Below are 19,418 nucleotides of genomic sequence, written 5' to 3'. Positions count from 1 at the left end.
ATTAGACATCTTTTGTTTGAAACTGATAAACAATATTTTATTCAAAATAACTCCATTGATATTTATACATTTCTTCCATCTCTGCAGCAGGCTATGAACGCCACATCAAAAAATTCTTCTTTTGAAGTGAACCAGTCAGTGAACCATTTTTGTACATTTTCATATGAATAGAAGCATTGTCCAGCGAGAGCGTATCACAGTGATGCAAATAGATAATAATCGAATGGAGCCAAGTCTGGAGAATAAGCCGCATGACCTAGTGTTTCCTAATTGATCACCTCGATCGTTTCCCTGACCCATTTTGATTTTTTGGTGGGGCGTTATCATGGAGCAATATGACTTTGTGTTGCCTTTATCCATATTCTGGTCATTTTTCACATAATGCTTGACTTAAACCGATCATTTGCTGTTGGTAGTGATCAATGTTAATGGTTAATGGCTTCACCGGTTTTTAGCAGCTCATAATAGATGACACTCTTCTGATGCCCCCAAACACAGAGCATTGTCTTCCAAAGTGGCTTGGTCTTGCAGTGGATGCCCATGATTTACTGTGCTTAGGATTCTCAAAATATATCCATTTTTCAGCACCTGCCACTATTCAATGGAGAAACAACTTTCTTTTGCATCTGGCGAGCAGCATTTCCCAAGTGGTCTTTTGATTTGCTGGCTATCTTTCATTCAGTTCATACAGAACCCATTTTCCAACTTTCTGCAGCTTTCCCTTAGCTTTAAACAAAAGGGAAAGGGCTTTCTATATCACAATCAATTGTTCCATGAGTTCCTGTTGAGTTTGAGTATCATCTTCATTCAATAAAGCCTGCAATTTCTTCTCTTCAAACTTTTTCGGTGGTTTCCCAAACTCATTGTTTTCCCCATCAAAATCAACACTTTTGAATTTTTTGAACCACTCAAAACACTGTTTTCCCAAGAGAATGTTCACCAAAAACTTCAACAAGCATTCGAAATGATTCTGTTGCAGTTTTCGTCAAATGATAACAGAAAACCTATGCTGCCCACAAATCATAGTCTGTAGGCACTAAACTTGACATGTTTATGGGTTTGTAACAGACCGATATATGGAACTTGGGTTACTGTGTGTTGACATTTGTCATCAGCTGTTACAGGAAGCAGATGGCGTTGCAGATGCGGTCTCACGAGCTGTACACTGATGGCTTGCACCATCTATAGGGAAATTCTGGTTTGATACTTCTACACCTGGTATATAAAAATAACAAACTCAGAACAGAACTCTGTAACATCCCCCGCTTTACATCGTCCAAGTCAGCTCCAAATCATTACTCTATTTGTTGACTGGCTGTCCGCCTTCTGCCTCCTACTTTCCAGCTAAGAAGTGAGTCATTGTTGAGTATTTTCCTAATGCCATGATGTTGCAACGTATGCAGAACTATTGCATTCCACACAATCAAATGCTTTTGCCAATTTTCTTGACACATTCAAAAACACTGGTAGGGAAGAAATTTTCTGGTAATTGTCTACATTATCCCTTTCACCCATTTTATAAAGTGGTTTCATTAATGAGAATTTGTCTGTCAGGAAACAGACCACACGGGAAAGACAACATTACAGTGGTGACTGAGTGCAGAATGTCTGTCCCTTATGTGTGCTAAACATGTCAGCTTGAAATCAAATAAGAATAGGGTTGCTCTAATTCTCTTCCACTGTCCACTGGGACAGAAGGATATTAGCAATTAAATATAATGCACTTTTGATGAAATAAGTGATACAAATATATTTGACGTAGTTTTAATGTGAAATACTTTGTGATAAATTACAATTTAGATTTTATTATACCTATTGTACCTTTGTGATGAATGTACAGGGTCGAGGTATTTCAAGAGTTTGTCGTGGGGGATGGATGTATAGAAAAGGAATTCTGTGTCGTGTTCACTTTGATCTGTTTCATTGAAGGAAATTCTCTGGTGTGTTCATCTCTAAATGCTGTTTCCCATTTTGTTGACATGGCCTTAAAAATGTTAGATATTGATAACAATGATCATTTACCAGAATATCAGACTGAATGTGATGGATTCCCACAGGCTCTTCTTAAAATATAGAACATTGAACAAGATTCTTTCCAATATTCCAATGGAATGGAAAGAGGTAGCACCAGAAGCATATAGAAAGTATCGATAATGCAATTGATAATATATGAGTCTCGACAATTATAATTGATTGTAGTTTGAAGAGATTGGGGAGGTGTTTAAACTGTATTTCCTTGCCATCTATGTAAAGGGATTATTTTTTAAAACTCTGGGACTTCTGCTCAGCCAGTTGGGATATTATTTACACCACTCAAATCTGGACAATCAAAGTTTTCTGGGACATATGGCAATCCTGCATAAGAGCCATCAGATATCTCGCCCATTCTCCCGCATTTGGAACACTGTCACTCATTTTCAAAGAAGGTGGACTAAGTAAAGGTTGTGAATAATGCTGTGTTGGTGGATGAGCCAAATGTTGTGGACTTGTCCACAAATAAAGAGCACTATACTGGGACTCTTCTGTCGACATAATACTGTTAATGATGGCAGAGAAGAAGGTGATACTTGACACCTGTGTGGAAAATGTTTTTTCTACTTAACCCCGTCTGACAGGACTTACAAGTAAATATCTGAAATAATGCTGATGCGAGGCAGGAAAAACTATAAAAACATTAGTTGATGTCCTCATAAGCCTCATTGATGAAGATACCTGACGACATTATGGCTGCAAGTAAATATGTGCAAATTCTGGAAGCAGTTGTTACATGTACTGTTATTGGATTCTCATAAAGTCATTGCCAGTGTATACACTCCCTCTTTTGTGTTTACTGTTCTCATTAATGTGATACAAAAAATTCTGTCTCAAAACTTGTGTAACAGAAGTAATCAACGCCTTGCAGCTACAAAAAATTCCATTTTTATTACTGCTGTAGATGGAGAGATGTCACACACACTTTCTGAGTTTGTTGACTTTAGACGTTATTTCTGTAATAAGGAATCTCATTGAAGATATTTACAAAGGAGTCTGACTAATCTGTTTTCATAATGTTATAGTCCGTATTGACAACTAAATGAAAGGCATTTCTTTTTTGCTGTGTGTATGTCACTTCTTTTATTTGTGAAGCATCTTCAGCGACCTGTTTCATATTTGTTTTATGTATATAAAAGTGTTGTATATTAGTTACAAGTATGTTACTATTACTACATCTTCTTTTCTTATTCTCTTGTTTTTCGGGTTGGGAACAACTTCTGCAATGAAAGTTTCTTGAGGTTAAATTATTATTTGGTGTTACTTGCCATTTCCAAAGTTGTTAATCCATGTGTGTTGTCATGGAGATGTATTTCTCGGTTCCCATGCCCAAAATAGGCGATTTTTGATGTTTTTTTGACCACATTTACTTGAGCACTTCACTTCCAATTTTCACTATGTATTGAATGTGTGTGTTTTCAGTGTGTAGTGTTATCAACTGTTAGCATGCATTTATTCTTCATCGTCTGTTGGTATTGTGGTGTATGTTTAATATTTGTTTTGTGTGTGTGTGTTTTGCTTTAATGATAAAGTACAAGTATGTAAATATGTATTTATCTTTCAGGAGACTCTGTAATCTGATGTGTGTGTTAATTTCACAGTCCTCCACCAGACCCATCAGTTTTAGTGAAACGACCACCTGTAGTGACTGTAATGGGTCATGTTGACCATGGTAAAACAACATTGCTGGATGCCTTGCGTCATACGTCAGTAGTTGAGTCTGAATTCGGAGGCATCACACAACATATTGGAGCCTTTTCAGGTATTTTGTATCCTTAATAGCTGTTTACATTTGTAACCGCTTTTTGTTATTTTAATTTTTGTTTTATATTATCTGTATTATTTCTGTAACTGCTTGATGCATCTGCATTCATTATTGCACATTTGGCAATATTGTAACCCTTTCTGACATGAATTTGGTGCAATTTCATGGGATCGGAAGACCAAGCATTATTACTTGAATGCTATTTTCTGAAAACATATCATTCATTGTATATCACTGGACTTCTGTTTGAAAGAAGAAGTGGGGTTCAAATCCTCCCCCACCCATCCAGATTTTGCATTTTGTGTTTCCCTAAACTGATAACATGAATGCTGGGAATTTTCTTCTCTATCCTCACTTTGTGTGTGTGTGTGTGTGTGTGTGTGTGTGTGTGTGTGTGTGTGTGTGTGTGTGTGTGTGTGTGTGTGTGTGTGTGTGTGTGGAGGAGGGAGAGAGAGAGAGAGAGAGAGAGAGAGAGCGCTAGGAGTGTGTGTATGGATGCAGGCAACTAACAGAAAATTTAAAATTTTGCTAGAGCTTTGAATCGAGAGGCATGCAATTAAAAAGAATGAAACAGAATAAAAACTGAGGAATATGCAAATACATATCTGTCTTCAAAAAGTGTTTAGAAGAGTAACATAGAATAAATCAAGAATTTAGTTGAAATTAAAATTGTGAAGTTGTAGAGCAGCTGCAAGTTGCACATAACCTTTTTTGTATTTTTGTTTGTTCCATACAACCAGCACTAGCATCTTCAGATTTCAACTTACAAGATGATAAATTAAATTATGTAGCTGAGGGCCTATATTACAAATATTGGGCTGTATATGACACTGCTGTCATGCATAAAATGGAAAAAGTTGGTTGGATACATTCTAAGATTAAACAGCAGTACATATCATTTTAGTTAACATTTTGTATTATTTTCTTTTATATATGTTTTTAAACAAATACATTATTTGTAGTACCATTATTGTTTACAATGTATGGTAATTTTTATACCTCATTAATACTGCTAGCAATTTGGAATCAGTAAGTGATCATTCCAGTACATTCTTAATATGACTTAAATTTGTCTAGGTGTCTGTTACAGTGAAATACTGTAAAATGTTACTTAATAGCTATAATTATAGACTGATAATTAGTACAGTAAACCAGGTGGGAGTGGGGGGCCATAAATAAAATGTTCTTTAATGATGAGTGAGGTGAAACAGATCACAACTTGGAATTTCAAAACCACACTGTGTTAGTAGACATTACCCTGATTATGGTAGTCCATCTCTCCTTTCTTACAGCCTCTGTTTAGGATATCTTTCCAAATATCAAAATCTAATGTTTTGCATGAGGGTTGACTCATGACAGAATTTAGATTGCATTATAAAACAGAGACAAAATTTCTAGCCGGTACTTACCTTCAGGAGGTGACATGTTTAGTGCTGCCAATAGATGCTTTTAAAAGAGCGTGGAGCTATTCTAGCTTTCAGAATTATTAGTTCCTTAAGATGAGTAGTAAATTTGTTTCCCAGGTGTTATGGCGTTGTTGCTCAATTTGCACCCTTACTTTTCCAATTTAGTGACACTGCCAAGTGGAGACACCATTACATTCCTTGACACACCAGGACATGCTGCTTTTTCTGCGATGCGGGCAAGAGGAGCGGAAGTTACTGATATAGTGGTACTGGTTGTGGCAGCCGACGATGGTGTGATGGAGCAGACTGTTGAATCAATTCGTATGGCAAAGGAGGCTAACGGTAAATGTCTTGGTAGAAAATTTAAAAGATTATTATAATGATGGTGGATAAATGTCTGTGTCTCATAACTTATCATTTTGTTTTTCTTTCTCACAGTACCCATAATTGTTGCCATTAACAAGATTGACAAACCTGAAGCTGACATAGTAGGTAAACATTAACTTTCTCTGGTTTATTTGAGTGGTAAAGGCTATTCTTACTATAGTAATTTGAAACATTCAATTGACTTATGTCAGTAGCAGTTACTCTTGATACTTTGCAGTGCTGTCACAAGCATTCACATGACATTGTTCATGGCAGATGTGATTTGTCATTCTTACCTACATGGGTGAACACAAAGTAGCAGCTCTAATTGTGCAGCATTAACACTGAAATAAGGATTTTACCATGATTTATTATTACAGAATTTGTTTATCCTGTGACCAGCACATAAGCTTATATTATATAGCATGCAAGTTTGTAGTACTCTAATTTTTAATGGTTTATAGAAAAAAATGTGTTATGAAGTTTGCTTTGTGGACAGTTATTCAGAGAGTCTACTCATAAACTGCTGTTTTATTGATATTTGTAGTCTAAAAGCAGTATTTGAACTTCCTTTCTATTTGCTCATACTGTACAAAAGTTTGTTTCTACTGTCCTATTGTAAAAATGTAGTCTGAAACTTGAATCTGGAGAAACAGAAAATAATGAATCATTTATTTTGTGCATTATTGGCCTTCAGGAGTGTGAAAGTGATTTATTCGATTTAGGAACGCTCAAAAAGAATGTTGCTGCAACACGGAATACAAGTAGAAGATGAAGGTGGAGATGTACAAGTGGTTCCAATATCAGCCCTCCATGGAACAAACTTGGATGTCCTAGCAGAAGCAATAGTTCTACAGGCTGAGTTGATGGATTTAAAAGGAGATCCTAAAGGGATGATAGAGGGTGTTGTTATTGAGTCTAAAACTGATATGCTGAGAGGGTTTGTATATTTCTAAGTTCTTATTACAAGTTGTTTTAAACTTTCTGTGTTCCATTTTTAGTTCACGAGGAGAATTAACTGAGCTTAAATGCTGATCTGCTATAAAACTGCTTTAGTATTATTGTAAACATTTATGTAGACCTACCGTATTTACTTGAATCTAAGCCGCACTTTTTTTCCGGTTTTTGTAATCCAAAAAACCGCCTGCAGCTTAGAATCGAGTGCAAAGCAAGCGGAAGTTCTGAAAAATGTTGGTAGGTGCCGCCACAGCTAACTTCTGCCGTCGAATATATGTAGCGCTACACAGGCATGCTTTGTAGGCACAAAGATAAATACTGGCGCCAAAACCTCTGCATCAGTAAATAAATTTTTTTTTCAAAAAAGAAAGGTGGAAGACGAGCTTTTTTTCTCCGCCCCGAGTTTCGACCACTGCATTTTCATACATTATTCAACGAAGTAAATACAAATTCCGTATTGTTCATCTTCGAATGTAGCAGAATTTCAATGTAATACGAAAATCCGACTGGCAAGACTGTTTGGGATGTTTGTCAATATGGCCAACTCTCCGTTCTGAATTTTTTCCTACCTGTGAGAAGAGATGGTTGCTAATAGGAACCTGATGAAATGTGAATCACATGCGGTATTCTCTTCACTATAAGAATAATACGAATATAAACATTTTGCCATGTATTCTTTCGTGTTTGCTGCTATCTCATTTAAATCCTGTCTGCCTAATAAACTACGAAACTAGAGTGAGACAACAGCAAACGCGGAAGAATATACGTATCGTTTCATGATTATATTCGTATTATTCTTATGCCTAATAGTGACACAGGCAGAATTTGATGTATTAAAGAAGCGGCCGCAAAGATTTTCAAACGGAGAAAAATTTTCGACTAACTCTCGTTCAGAACTATGTTCTATCATACGCAGTCTATTATTTGGTTCTTGTTGATCATTATCAAAGAAAGCAGCAGTGTAAGTAACAACAAATAGCAGTCTCTTGCCGTTGTTTCGGTTATGAGACAATTCCTCTCTTTTTTATTATTGTAAGCGGCGGTAGCGCGCACAAAAGCAAGCCATGCCGCGAGCGGCGACAGGCCGTAAACATGAACTATCAGAATGCGACAAACAATGCATGACGCAGTACAGTAATGCATTTTCAGCTTAGAGTGACGTAAACACCTATAACAAAGAAAACGGCACTTATCAGATCAAAGCAAAATAAGCAATCGATTCAAACCAGACGAAGCGCGTGAAAAAGGAAGGGTACCCGTATAAATACGGATGGAGCGCCTGACGCATAGCAATGGCTGCCTGGTAAAGCTTAACTGCTAAGCTTACGACTCGAACCAAACTACTGTAGCTGCATCGTCATTCATTCGACCTAAATTGTGTCTCATATTACAATGGACCAACTTTGTTTCAATTTGGAGGTGCGGCCTAAAACTTTTTTCTCCCCTTGAATTTCGAGTCTCAGATTTCAGGTGCGGCTTAGATTCGAGCAAATACGGTATCATTAACTGCTACAACAGCAGCACTCAGTTCTAATTCTCAAAGAATAATCTCCACAAAACATAAAAGAGTGGTCACAAGGCAGCCTACATATGCCAAATGCCTTTCCATACCAAATGTCCTTCCAGTGTCTGTCAGTTCATATTAGAACACACACAATGTTTGATTTACCCAAATCTGAATGTCCTCAAGTAATTTTCAGATATTAGAATCCCATAGATTACACCACTACATAAGCTCCACAGTTAATGTCAAGAAAATAGTGTTGGGCCCGAATACTGATTCAATTATGTAATGCTACCATTCTGTTAAAACAAATTGTCCAATTCCTTTCTAATTTGTAATAAATGATAATAATAATCTCCCTCTATATTAATAATAATAATAATAATAATCATCATCATCATCATCTCCCCCCCTCCCCTCATGAACCAAGAATCTTGTCATGATGGGATACATATGTGCCTCAGTGATACAGATGAATTTACCATGTGTGCAACTGCATTACAGGAATATCAATTGCTACTGTGAACAGCTGAAAGCAAGGGGAAACTACAGTCTTTGTGTTTCCTTAGGACATGCAGCTCTGCTATATTGAGCAATGACGTTTGCTGCTGATTTGGTTGAGAGGTCTGTCTATGTGGCACATCTACATGGTGTGATCTCAGATCTCAGGAATATCAATTGCTACTGTGAACAGCTGAAAGCAAGGGGAAACTACAGCCTTTGTGTTTCCTTAGGACATGCAGCTCTGCTATATTGAGCAATGATGTTTGCTGCTGATTTGGTTGAGAGGTCTGTCTATGTGGCACGTCTACATGGTGTGATCTCAGATCTCAGTTAGTTTGGCATAAGTGGCCATCCCCACAGACTGTCCTAGTGCTTTGAGTATGCTCAAGACTCTGCCCCAAGCATTATTTAGTTTGGAAACTGCTGTCTTTATTTATCAACTAATCATGTGGCCAGATCTCTACATATTTTTTAAAAAAATGCAATCTCAGAATGTGTTTGGCTGTTTTAACAACTTGGTGCCATTATAATTCATGTGATATCATGTGAAGTTTCAGTGCTCTGTGACAGCTGCCTTTGTTGGTTGTTCTGTATGTGTTGGATGCTTGTGCTTCATGTATGTTTCATGTCCCATCCGGATGGTCAGACCTACGTACATTTTCCCCACGGTGGCATGGGATGCGGTAGACTCCTGGTTTCCGGAGTCTTAGGTCATCCTTAATAGACTTCAATAAGGCTTTTTTCTTGGGATGCAGGGGTTATGGGTTTGGAGAATTTTTCCAGTTTTCTCAGATTTATTATTGATGTGAGGATGCTTAGGGTGTCTTCTCATTGTGAAGGAGTGTGGCAGCTGAAAGCATGCAAGTACAAGAGGTGTTCAATAAATGTAACACATTTTTGTCTCAGCCAGTTGTAGTTAAAAAAAAGTTGTATTTTGTTTGCAACATCCTTAGTCATTCCTGTATCATGTCTTATATTTTCAGCAACTCCCAGTAGATGACAACACTGTGACCATCACAAATATTCACAAGCATTTAAGGAATGTCTATGGGCATTGGGCAGTAGATAAAAACTTAGTAAGGCTCTGGCAAAACGTCTCTAATCAGCAGATTAATGAGATGGAAATCTGCGTGGTCTTCCACAGACAGGCTAGCTGCACGCAGGTGTGACGTCTGCATTGAAACATGCAGACACACTTATTCAAGGTGATCAACAAATAAAAATCAAATAACTTAGTGCTCAGTGGGACATCTTTCTTGGTAGTGCTCACACTGTTAGTATATTCAAAGGGTTGCACCCACTGCGTTTGGAAACACCTAACTGAAGAGCATTAATGGGAAAAAGGACAATTTATGCCAAATTGCTTGCTGATTATCAGACTGATGGTGACAATTTTTTGTTAAAAATTGTCACAGGCAATGAAACAGGATTAATTACTTGGAGCCTGAAACAAAACAGCAACAATCCATATAGTGTTAGGACACAGTGTCTCCTTTAAAGAAGTAGTTCAAAGCTCTACCCTCACCTGATAAAGCCATGGCTACAGTCTTGTGGGATTCTGAAGGGGATTTTAAGTTTGATGTTATCCCTTATCCTCAAACAACCAACTCCAAAGTCTGTTGTGAGACCCTCAGAAAATTGAAGAAAGGGGTTCACTGTTTTTGTGGCCACCAAAATGCTAAGGCACATCCTCTCCATGATAACATGGGAAGCACTACAGCGTGGGAAGCACTACAGCGATTGTGGATACGTCTTTAGGCAGCAGGAATGTGGGTGAGATGCAGATCAGAAGAGTGGCATCATGTCTGCACTCAAGAGGGTCACATTAAGAGTTAAAAGGACATTAAGGTGAAAGATTATGTTTTATAGCCAAAGATTTAGTGAACTGTATGATGAATTTAAATTGTGAATCAAAGCTTCCTGCTTTGTGAAAAAAAAATGTGTTGCATTCCTTATTGAATTACCCTTGTGTATACACTGAGGTGACAAAAGTCATGGGACAGCGATATGCACACACAGATAGTGGTAGTAATGTGTAAACATGGTATAAAAGGCCACTGCATTGGCAGAGCTGTCATTTGTATTCAGGTGATTTATGTGAAAAGGTTTCTGACATAATTATGGCCTCATGATGGGAGTTAACAGACTCTTGAATGTGGAATGGTAGTTGGAGCTAGATGCATGGGACATTCCATTTCAGAAATCAGTAGGGAATTCAGTATTCTGTGATCCAAAATGTCAAGAGTGTGCCAAGAATACCAAATTTCAGACATTATTTCTCACTAAGGACAACGCAGTGGCCTATGGCCTATGGCCTTCTCTTAAGGACTGAGAGCAGTAACAATTACGTAGAGTTGTCAGTGCTAACAGGCAAGCAACACTGTGAGAAACAACTGCAGAAATCAATGTGAAATGTACAGCGAACATTTCCACTGGGATAGTGCCGCAGAATTTGGCATTTAGATGACTGTATAATTGTGGGCTGGTCAGATGAGCCCCAATTTCAATTGATAAGAGCTGATGGCGGGGTTCGAATGTGGTGCAGACCCCATGAAGCCCATGTTGTCAGCAAGGAACTGTGAAAGCTGGTGGTGGCTCCATAATGGTGTGGGCTGTGTTTATATGGAATGGACTGGGTTATCTGCATGGTTGGCTACATGGAGACCATTTGCAGCCATTCATGGACATCATGTTCCCAAACAGTGATAGACTTTTTATGGTTGACATTGTGCCATGTCAGCAGGCCATAAGCACACATGACTTGCATTCGGGAGGATGACAGTTCAATCCCGCATCCGGCCATCCTGATTTAAGTTTTCCGTGATTTCCCTAAATCGCTCCACGCAAATGCCGGGATGGTTCCTTTGAAAGGGCACGGCCGACTTCCCTCCCCGTCCTTCCCTAATCCAATGAGACCAATGACCTCGCTGTTTGGTCTCTTCTCCCAAACAACCCAACCCTTACAAGCAACCACATAGAATGAATAGCAGGCCATAATTATTCTTAGTTGCTTTGGAGAACATTCTGGACAATTCAAGCAAATGATTTGGCCACTACTATCACCTGACATGAATCCCATCGAACATTTATGGGACATAATGAAGAGGTCAGTTCTTGCATAAAATCCTGCCCTGGCAACACTTTCACAATTATGAGCGGGTTTACAGGCAAGATGGCTCAATATTTCTACTGGGGACTTCCAACAATTTGTTGACTCCATGTAGCATCAAGTTGCTGCACTAAGTCAGTGAAAGGAGATTTGACAAGATATTAGGAGGTATAACCTGACTTCTGTCACCTCATGGTACAGTATCTATAATGAGCTGGCTTACAGTATATGCTGTGTACACTTACACAGTTTCATCTAAAGAGCTGAGATGATGTAGACACGTCTCCTTTGCATTACAGACAACCTTGCTGTGGCAGTATAGAAACTAAGAACAGCGACTCATCTTATGACGATGCACTTTGTTCTCCATTTCATGAGGAGAGCCACACACAAGTACTGCAGTCTTGGGGCAGGAGAGAGAAGGTACAGAAGATGACACCCAGTGCAAGGTGGTCAGTCATCAGGATCACCTGAAGATGGAATAAGCAAACTTCCCAAAATACTGTACCATTTGGACGAGGCTGCCCGGCTGAATACACAAGAACATTTCGAAAAGTAACTGATTTTCATCACAACAGATGAACTATAAAATTCAGATAGGCAGTGGCATGAAAAGCTCTTTTAAAAAACAGCAATATGTTATGTTGTGCTACAGAAAAATGCTGAAGAGTAGGTAGATAAATCGGATACCTAATGGGAAAAAGTATTGAATTGAGTATCGGCAAAAGAAATTTATGGCACAGTTTGGCTAAAAGAAGGGATAGTCCTTTGACAGAAGACTATGACAACAGATAGCAATAACAACAACAGCAACAAAAGTAATATTGCTCAGTCCAGTAAGTGATGAATGTGCAGTTCAGATAGAAACACAAGAGATGAATGATGAGTGTGAATCATGTTATATCCCTGGCCACGCAGTTAGTTCTGCTAATGTACTGCAATATTGCCCAACCATGAGCTGCGTACCTCGTGTATCCATTGCTTCTACTGCATCCTCATTGATGTCCATATTTCACCTTTTTCTGTATTCTTCCATCTTTATCTAAATCCATGAATCTCATAAACAATAATCTTACTGGTCTTAGGTCTGAATATCTTATTGTCTAAATAATACTCCCTGTTAAGTGGTTTGAGATGTTGCATGACACATGTGGTAAACTGTGAAGGGGTTCCCATCATTGTGTAAATACATTGCGTTTTGTATGGCCAAAAAATTATTCTATGGAAAATCCACGATGGAATGTAACCATACCAGAGAAGGAAAGTTGCTACTCATCATTCTTGTTATTTCTCTCCTTTCCGCTACTTACCCCTTCCCCCCTCCGCACCTTCTCTCCTGCCCTCTGTCCAAACTGAAACACTTCACTGTCCGCCACTCCCACCATACTATCCCTCCCCCTCCCCGCCCCAACCTCCTCCTTACCCCCACCCAGCCGCTACTCCCATCATGCACTGGTGCTGCTGCTCGCAGTGTAGTTTCAGCTCTCTGAGACTGCAGATGTGTGTGCAAGTTACATTTGTACACACACGCGCGCGCGCGCGCGTGTGTGTGTGTGTGTGTGTGTGTGTGTGTGTGTGTGTGTGTGTGTGTGTGTCTACTGCTGACAAAGGCATTAAAATGGCCGAAAGCTATGATTGTGTGAATCTTTTTATTGTGCCTATCGCGACTCAGCATTTCCGCTATATGGTGAGTAGCAACTTTCCTTCTCTGGTATTGTTGCAAAAGATTATTCTCTGTTTCAATATATTTTCTACACATAACAATGACTGGGGGAGAGCTGTTATTAAATATTCGAGATAAGAGGAGTTATGGACATGTTATTGATAGAAAAGTGTAGTCGGTTAAAATGCTTCAATTGTACCATTTAGGTTGTTATATGATGTATCTTACGTGTATTATTTTTATTGTACGCCATATAAATGTGGTTTCATCAGTAAAGGGAAGCACACTGTGGTCAGTCTTTGGACAGTGGCAAATTCAAGTCCCACAATACTCATTCCATTTTACAGATGTTGCACACACTGTACTGAAATCATTACAAGATTTCTGTTAATAATGTCCGCTATAGACCCATTCATCGAACACTGTTGTTGTTGTTGTTGTTGTTGTGGTCTTCAGTCCTGAGACTGGTTTGATGCAGCTCTCCATGCTACTCTATCCTGTGCAAGTTTCTTCATCTCCCAGTACCTACTGCAGCCTACATCCTTCTGAATCTGCTTAGTGTATTCATCCCTTGGTCTCCCTCTACGATTTTTACCCTCCACGCTGCCCTCCAATACTAAATTGGTGATCCCTCAATGTCTCAGAACACGTCCTACCAACCGATCCCTTCTTCTAGTCAAGTTGTGCCACAAACTCCTCTTCTCCCCAATTCTATTCAATACCTCCTCATGAGTTATGTGATCTACCCATCTAATCTTCAGCATTCTTCTGTAGCACCACATTTTGAAAGCTTCTATTCTCTTCCTGTCTAAACTATTTATCGTCCATGTTTCACTTCCATACATGGCTACACTCCATACAAATACTTTCAGAAACGACTTCCTGACACTTAAATCGATACTCGATGTTAACAAATTTCTCTTCTTCAGGAACGTTTTCCTTGCCATTGCCAGTCTACATTTTATATCCTCTCTATTTTGACCATCATCACTTATTTTGCTCCCCAAATAGCAAAACTCCTTTACTACTTTAAGTGTCTCATGTCCTAATCTAATTCCCTCAGCATCACTAGATTTAATTCGACTACATTCCATTATCCTCGTTTTGCTTTTGTTGATGTTCATCTTATACCCTCTTTTCAAGACACTGTCCATTCCGTTCAACTGCTTTTCCAAGTCCTTTGCTGTCTCTGACAGAATTATAATGTCATCGGCAAACCTCAAAGTTTTTATTTCTTCTCCATGGATTTTAATACCTACTCCGAACTTTTCTTTTGTTTCCTTTACTGCTTGCTCAATATACAGATTGAATAGCTTCGGGGAGAGGCTACAACCCTGTCTCACTCCCTTCCCAACCACTGCTTCCCTTTCATGTCCCTCGACTCTTATAACTGCCATCTGGTTTCTGTACAAATTGTAAATAGCCTTTCGCTCCCTGTATTTTACCCCTGCCACCTTCAGAATTTGAAAGAGAGTATTCGAGTCAACATTGTCAAAAGCTTTCTCTAAGTCTACAAATGCTAGAATTGTAGGTTTGCCTTTCCTTTCATCGAACATCAGGATGTACAAAAGCAGTCATGTGCTAATGGTTGGCCATGTGGCAGTGTGTTGCTGTTCCTGTTCATTTTGTTGGAATTTTCTCATAAGAAGCGTGTAGTTCGCTTCTTGCTGGTTTTTTTCATTTTTTTTTCATTTTCCTTTTTTTTTCATCCATTGTGTTAAAATGCATATTAAAGGGGGAAAAAAAACAAATAATAACCAACAATTTAATGTTTTACAAAGTGCTGATGGTATTCTTCAGTGGCAGCAGGAGCAATACCATTACACAGTCTATAAATATTCATCGTGTCTACATTTACATCAGCACTCCACAAGCCACCTTGCAGTATGTGACGGGGGCTGCTTTGTGTACCACTGTCGCTTCCCCCTTCTCTGTTCGAGTTGCAAATGGTTCGCAGGAAGAATGATTGCTGGTAACCCCCCCATGTGGCCCGAATCTCTGTAATTTTATCTTCATTGTCCTTTTGCGATGTACAGGGTGTATCAAAAAGAATCATCTGATTTGGCTTATCTGTATTTCTGAAACTAATAAACATACGCAGTGAGTTTTGTGTTTTGATGAATGAGAAACTCAATTTTTTTTTTTTTTTTTTTTTTTTCCCCCCCCCCCCCCCCCCCCCCATACATCTTCATAGGCGTTCAATATGCCCCCTTCAGAGGCGCATCGTATGTCAATGCGATATTCAAATTGTTCTCATACTGCAGTGAGCATGTCTTGAGTTACAGCTTCCACAGGTGCTGTTATGCGATATCACAGTTCATTCATTGTTGTTGCTAATGGAGACACATAAACAGAGTCTCTAATAAATCCCCACAAGAGATAATCAGATAGCCAGGTCCGGTGACCTTGGAGGCCAGTAATGTAAGGCTGAATCATTTGGTCCAATGTGACCGATCCTTTGATTTAAAAATTCCTGCAGTTCCAGATGCCAGTGTGGCGACGCCCCATCCTGTTGGTTGATGAAATTATTCAAATCAGTTTCCAACTGTGGGAAAGGAAAGTTCTCAAGCATACTGAAATATGTGCTTCCTGTAATAGTGTTCTTGGCATACACCTTTTCATGTGAAACTGCACTAAACACATTAAATTTTGGAGAGTCCCTCTCATGTTGTACAACTTCATGTGGTTGTTCCGTACCCCATGTTCTCACATTATGACCGTTCATCTTTTCATTTAAATGGAATGTTGCCTCATCACTAAACACTTAAGCGTGGAAGAAAAGTGTCTTTCTCCATCTTGTGAAGAACAAAATTACAAAACTCCACACGTTGTCGTTAGTCATCTTCACGAGGAGCTTGCAGTAGCTGAATTTTGTACGGTATGTGTTAACTTTGACACAACACATGCCAGACGGACATCAGGGGCATGTTGAGCTGTTGAGCTGCACGGTGAATGGTTTTCTGGGGCACGGTGAATGGTTTTCTGGGGACTCCTTGGGAAACTGTGGTGGATGCGTTCAACATCTGTGTGAGACACTCAGAGACGGCCTGGCGATTTGCCTGTACACAAACAACCGGTTTCTTGGAATTGTTTATGCCATTGTCTAATGCTCTGTGCAGTAGCAGGATCCACACCATACCTAGTACAAAAGTCATGATGAACAATTATTGCTGACCTGCACTACACAAAATGTAGAACACAGACTGCTTCCTGTTGTCCTCCATGACGCCATTTTTACTAGAACTGAAATGGGTGTGCACTGCTACTACTGAGAGGGAACCATGTAAAGTTTGAGGGTTTGCTCTTTCCAACAGTGTGTTGTTCACACATATATCTCAAATAACATAATAGTTATGACTTTTTAAAATCGGATGATTCTTTTTGATACACCCTATATACAAAGGAGGGAGCAATATATTGGTGGATGCTTCTAGAAACATATGCTCTAGGGACTTTGGTTAACCACACTGTGCTGCAGGATACGTCTCTTGTAGTGTCTATCACTAAAGTTTGCTGAGCATCTCTGCGATGCTTAGTAAATGAACATGTAGAAATGTCCTACTCTTCTTTGGATTTTCCATATTTCCTCTATCAATCCAATCTGACACGGGTACCAGGCTGATTAGCAATATTCAGTTTACTGTAAACATGACGTGTTGCAAGACCCCTTGTACTATGGAAATGTTACGTGATAATGTCACAGTATCTCGAGATCATACAATTGCAATAAACAATGGATGAAATATTTTTATCTTGAACACAACACATAATGTAGCACACACCTATGAAATCCTTTGCTTCAAATAAATATTTCTTTCATCTTAACATTTCCTTTTATGATACCCGCTGTGTGCATCTGTTTTCATTATTTTCCCGTCTCTCAAGTCACAGTTTGTTAACACATGGAAACACAATGAGATGGAACCAGTGTGTAGCTGGTACTAGTATATGATAAAGGGAGTTTTTACTCCCAGAGTTTTGATGACAGGGGGGAACTGCCAGGCATGGACTAAATAGCAAACCTTTTTGTGATGCCCTATGAAACAAGAGTAATCTGTCCATTGGATGGGATTGTTACATTTGGTAGGATCCTTGTAGCTATTCAAGATATTAGGTTCTTTGTGCTGGCATTCTGTTCCCTCTCCAACCTCCATAATTTAGAAAGTTGTACAATTGACAAATAGATATCATAGACAACTGAACAATCCAATTACATGTTAGACTCATGCTCATATTTTGTTCAAAGGGTACCACTGTATATGAAGTAAGGAAACCTGTGCAAATTGAATAGCTGAAATACCTCTCATGTTGTCTTTGTGAATAGTGTCTTCTGAACTTTCCTTTAAGGGTACTATAACAGCACTACTTAGCTGAATTATTATGGAAAGCAATGAAGTCAAGTTTATCTGTTTTTCTGCATGCACTTACACAATACATTCGAACAGAAATATGGTGCAGGAAATAGCAGTATCATCTGGAGTCTTAACAGAGAAAATGTAGGCAGCTGTGACTAGAAATTAAGATTGTATTCATATATAAAAAACTAATCATTATCATCCTCCTCAGCCCCATCCTCCTAGTTGATCTACATGCCTGTACGTGAGAACAATCATAATTACTTTGTTCTTCATCTCAGTATGGTTGGGATGCAACAAACTGGAACCCCCCTCCCATTTTAAAAATGTACAGTTAACAAACACACTAAGTTCTACTACCATCCCATCCCTGACTATTTAGCATTCATTACACTGTGAATACAATTCCCACTTTATTTTCCTAAAAAACTCCCTAACATTGAGTCACGGTCATGGAGCAGGTGTCATTTTTGATCGTTTGTATGTGAATTGTAACCCTCATAATTTCCTAATGAAATAAACTCTGCTGAAAGTCAGTACTGTGGCGGCTAAGCTCGGCCTTTAATGTGTGACAAGGTATCTTGGAAATGTTTTCGTTATTGTTATGGAAAAATAAGTAAGGAGGGATACAGACCGTGGTTTGCAAACATGTAAACAGCAGACACAAAATGTTTGCCTCTCACTAAACCACAACAGTGTACTGTCAAATACTGGGTGGTTGTAGGAGGGCTTTACAACTTTGGAAATTCATGTAAACATATTCATACTACTTGAAAACTAGTTTTGGTGTCATTTTTTAATAAACTGTATAAAGTGTTCGCTTTGTAGTTAAACACATTGAAAGTGATTTCGCTTGGATATGTGGCACAAATCCCATCCGAAGTTGATTTCTTGCCAAATTTGATGTTGCATGTCAGATGTGACTTATTCAGTTGCATCATAGATTCTTGCTCTGAGCTGTGCTAGAGATGCGAGTAAGGGTGACAGACACATGAAATCATTGGTGAATCCCCTCAAGAAAAAATCTGGAGGTGTCAGATAGAGCACTGCAAAGATGTGCCCAATTGCATGGAGTCCATTTGGCTACGGTATGTCTGAGAGAGGACGAATACGCTTTGCACATTGTGGTGGATGTTGCAGAAGATGACTGACAGTACCTCGCCTAATGACACAGCCATTTGAGCAGCTTTGCAAGCCCCTCAGATGCCCATAGGCTGCAAAGTTGCAGCGTGCAAAGGCTCATGCTGCATTGCGATATAGCTAACCACCATGTTTCCTTAGCCACATTTAATGGGGCACACACCTGTTTGGTCACATTAGGGATGTGCGTGCACACTGAAAGCGAATGGTGCTATATTGCACGGATAGTAGTGATCCACATGGATGCAGCATTCTAGTATTATGTGAACGTTGGGGTGATGCAACTGGTACACATCATCTAGACCATTTATCTGGAAAGTGGTCAGTTGTGATGAAATCGTGGAGATCAGTGAAGTAGCGCTACAGTTTGCCATCTTCCATGAAATTTAAGCTGCCTTCTTGGTCAGCCTTGTCACTCAGCTGGATTACAAGTTTTTCAGAATTTCTAAGTACACTATTCGATGGATTGTTTTCCCTTGGAAAAAGAAAAGACCACAAACTTTGCTCTTGCTCAGTGCTCAAAAGATATTAACTTTTGGGTTGTCACAACAGTGTTCCAAAATTCTTTGCATATTTTCACTGCTTAAAGTACTAGAGTTGTTGTTAATTTCTGACATA

At 39.0% G+C, this 19,418-nt stretch overlaps 1 protein-coding gene across 2 annotated transcripts in view; it reads left to right on the top strand.

Annotated features, from left to right (window-relative positions):
* The window catches only part of LOC124788057 (translation initiation factor IF-2, mitochondrial), an 84,117-nt gene that overhangs the window by 6,133 nt on the left and 58,566 nt on the right, over nt 1-19,418 (top strand). For both annotated transcript variants that reach the window (XM_047255139.1, XM_047255150.1), the window contains 4 exons: nt 3,633-3,793; nt 5,368-5,544; nt 5,641-5,690; nt 6,294-6,508. In XM_047255139.1, coding sequence (XP_047111095.1) covers nt 3,633-3,793; nt 5,368-5,544; nt 5,641-5,690; nt 6,294-6,508 — 603 coding nt within the window. The remainder of the gene's footprint in view (nt 1-3,632; nt 3,794-5,367; nt 5,545-5,640; nt 5,691-6,293; nt 6,509-19,418) is intronic.

Source organism: Schistocerca piceifrons, chromosome 1 (genome assembly GCF_021461385.2).
Source record: "Schistocerca piceifrons isolate TAMUIC-IGC-003096 chromosome 1, iqSchPice1.1, whole genome shotgun sequence".
Lineage (NCBI taxonomy): Eukaryota > Metazoa > Arthropoda > Insecta > Orthoptera > Acrididae > Schistocerca > Schistocerca piceifrons.
The sequence above is the reverse complement of the archived record's forward strand: the minus strand, read 5'-3'. Positions and strand labels throughout refer to the sequence as shown.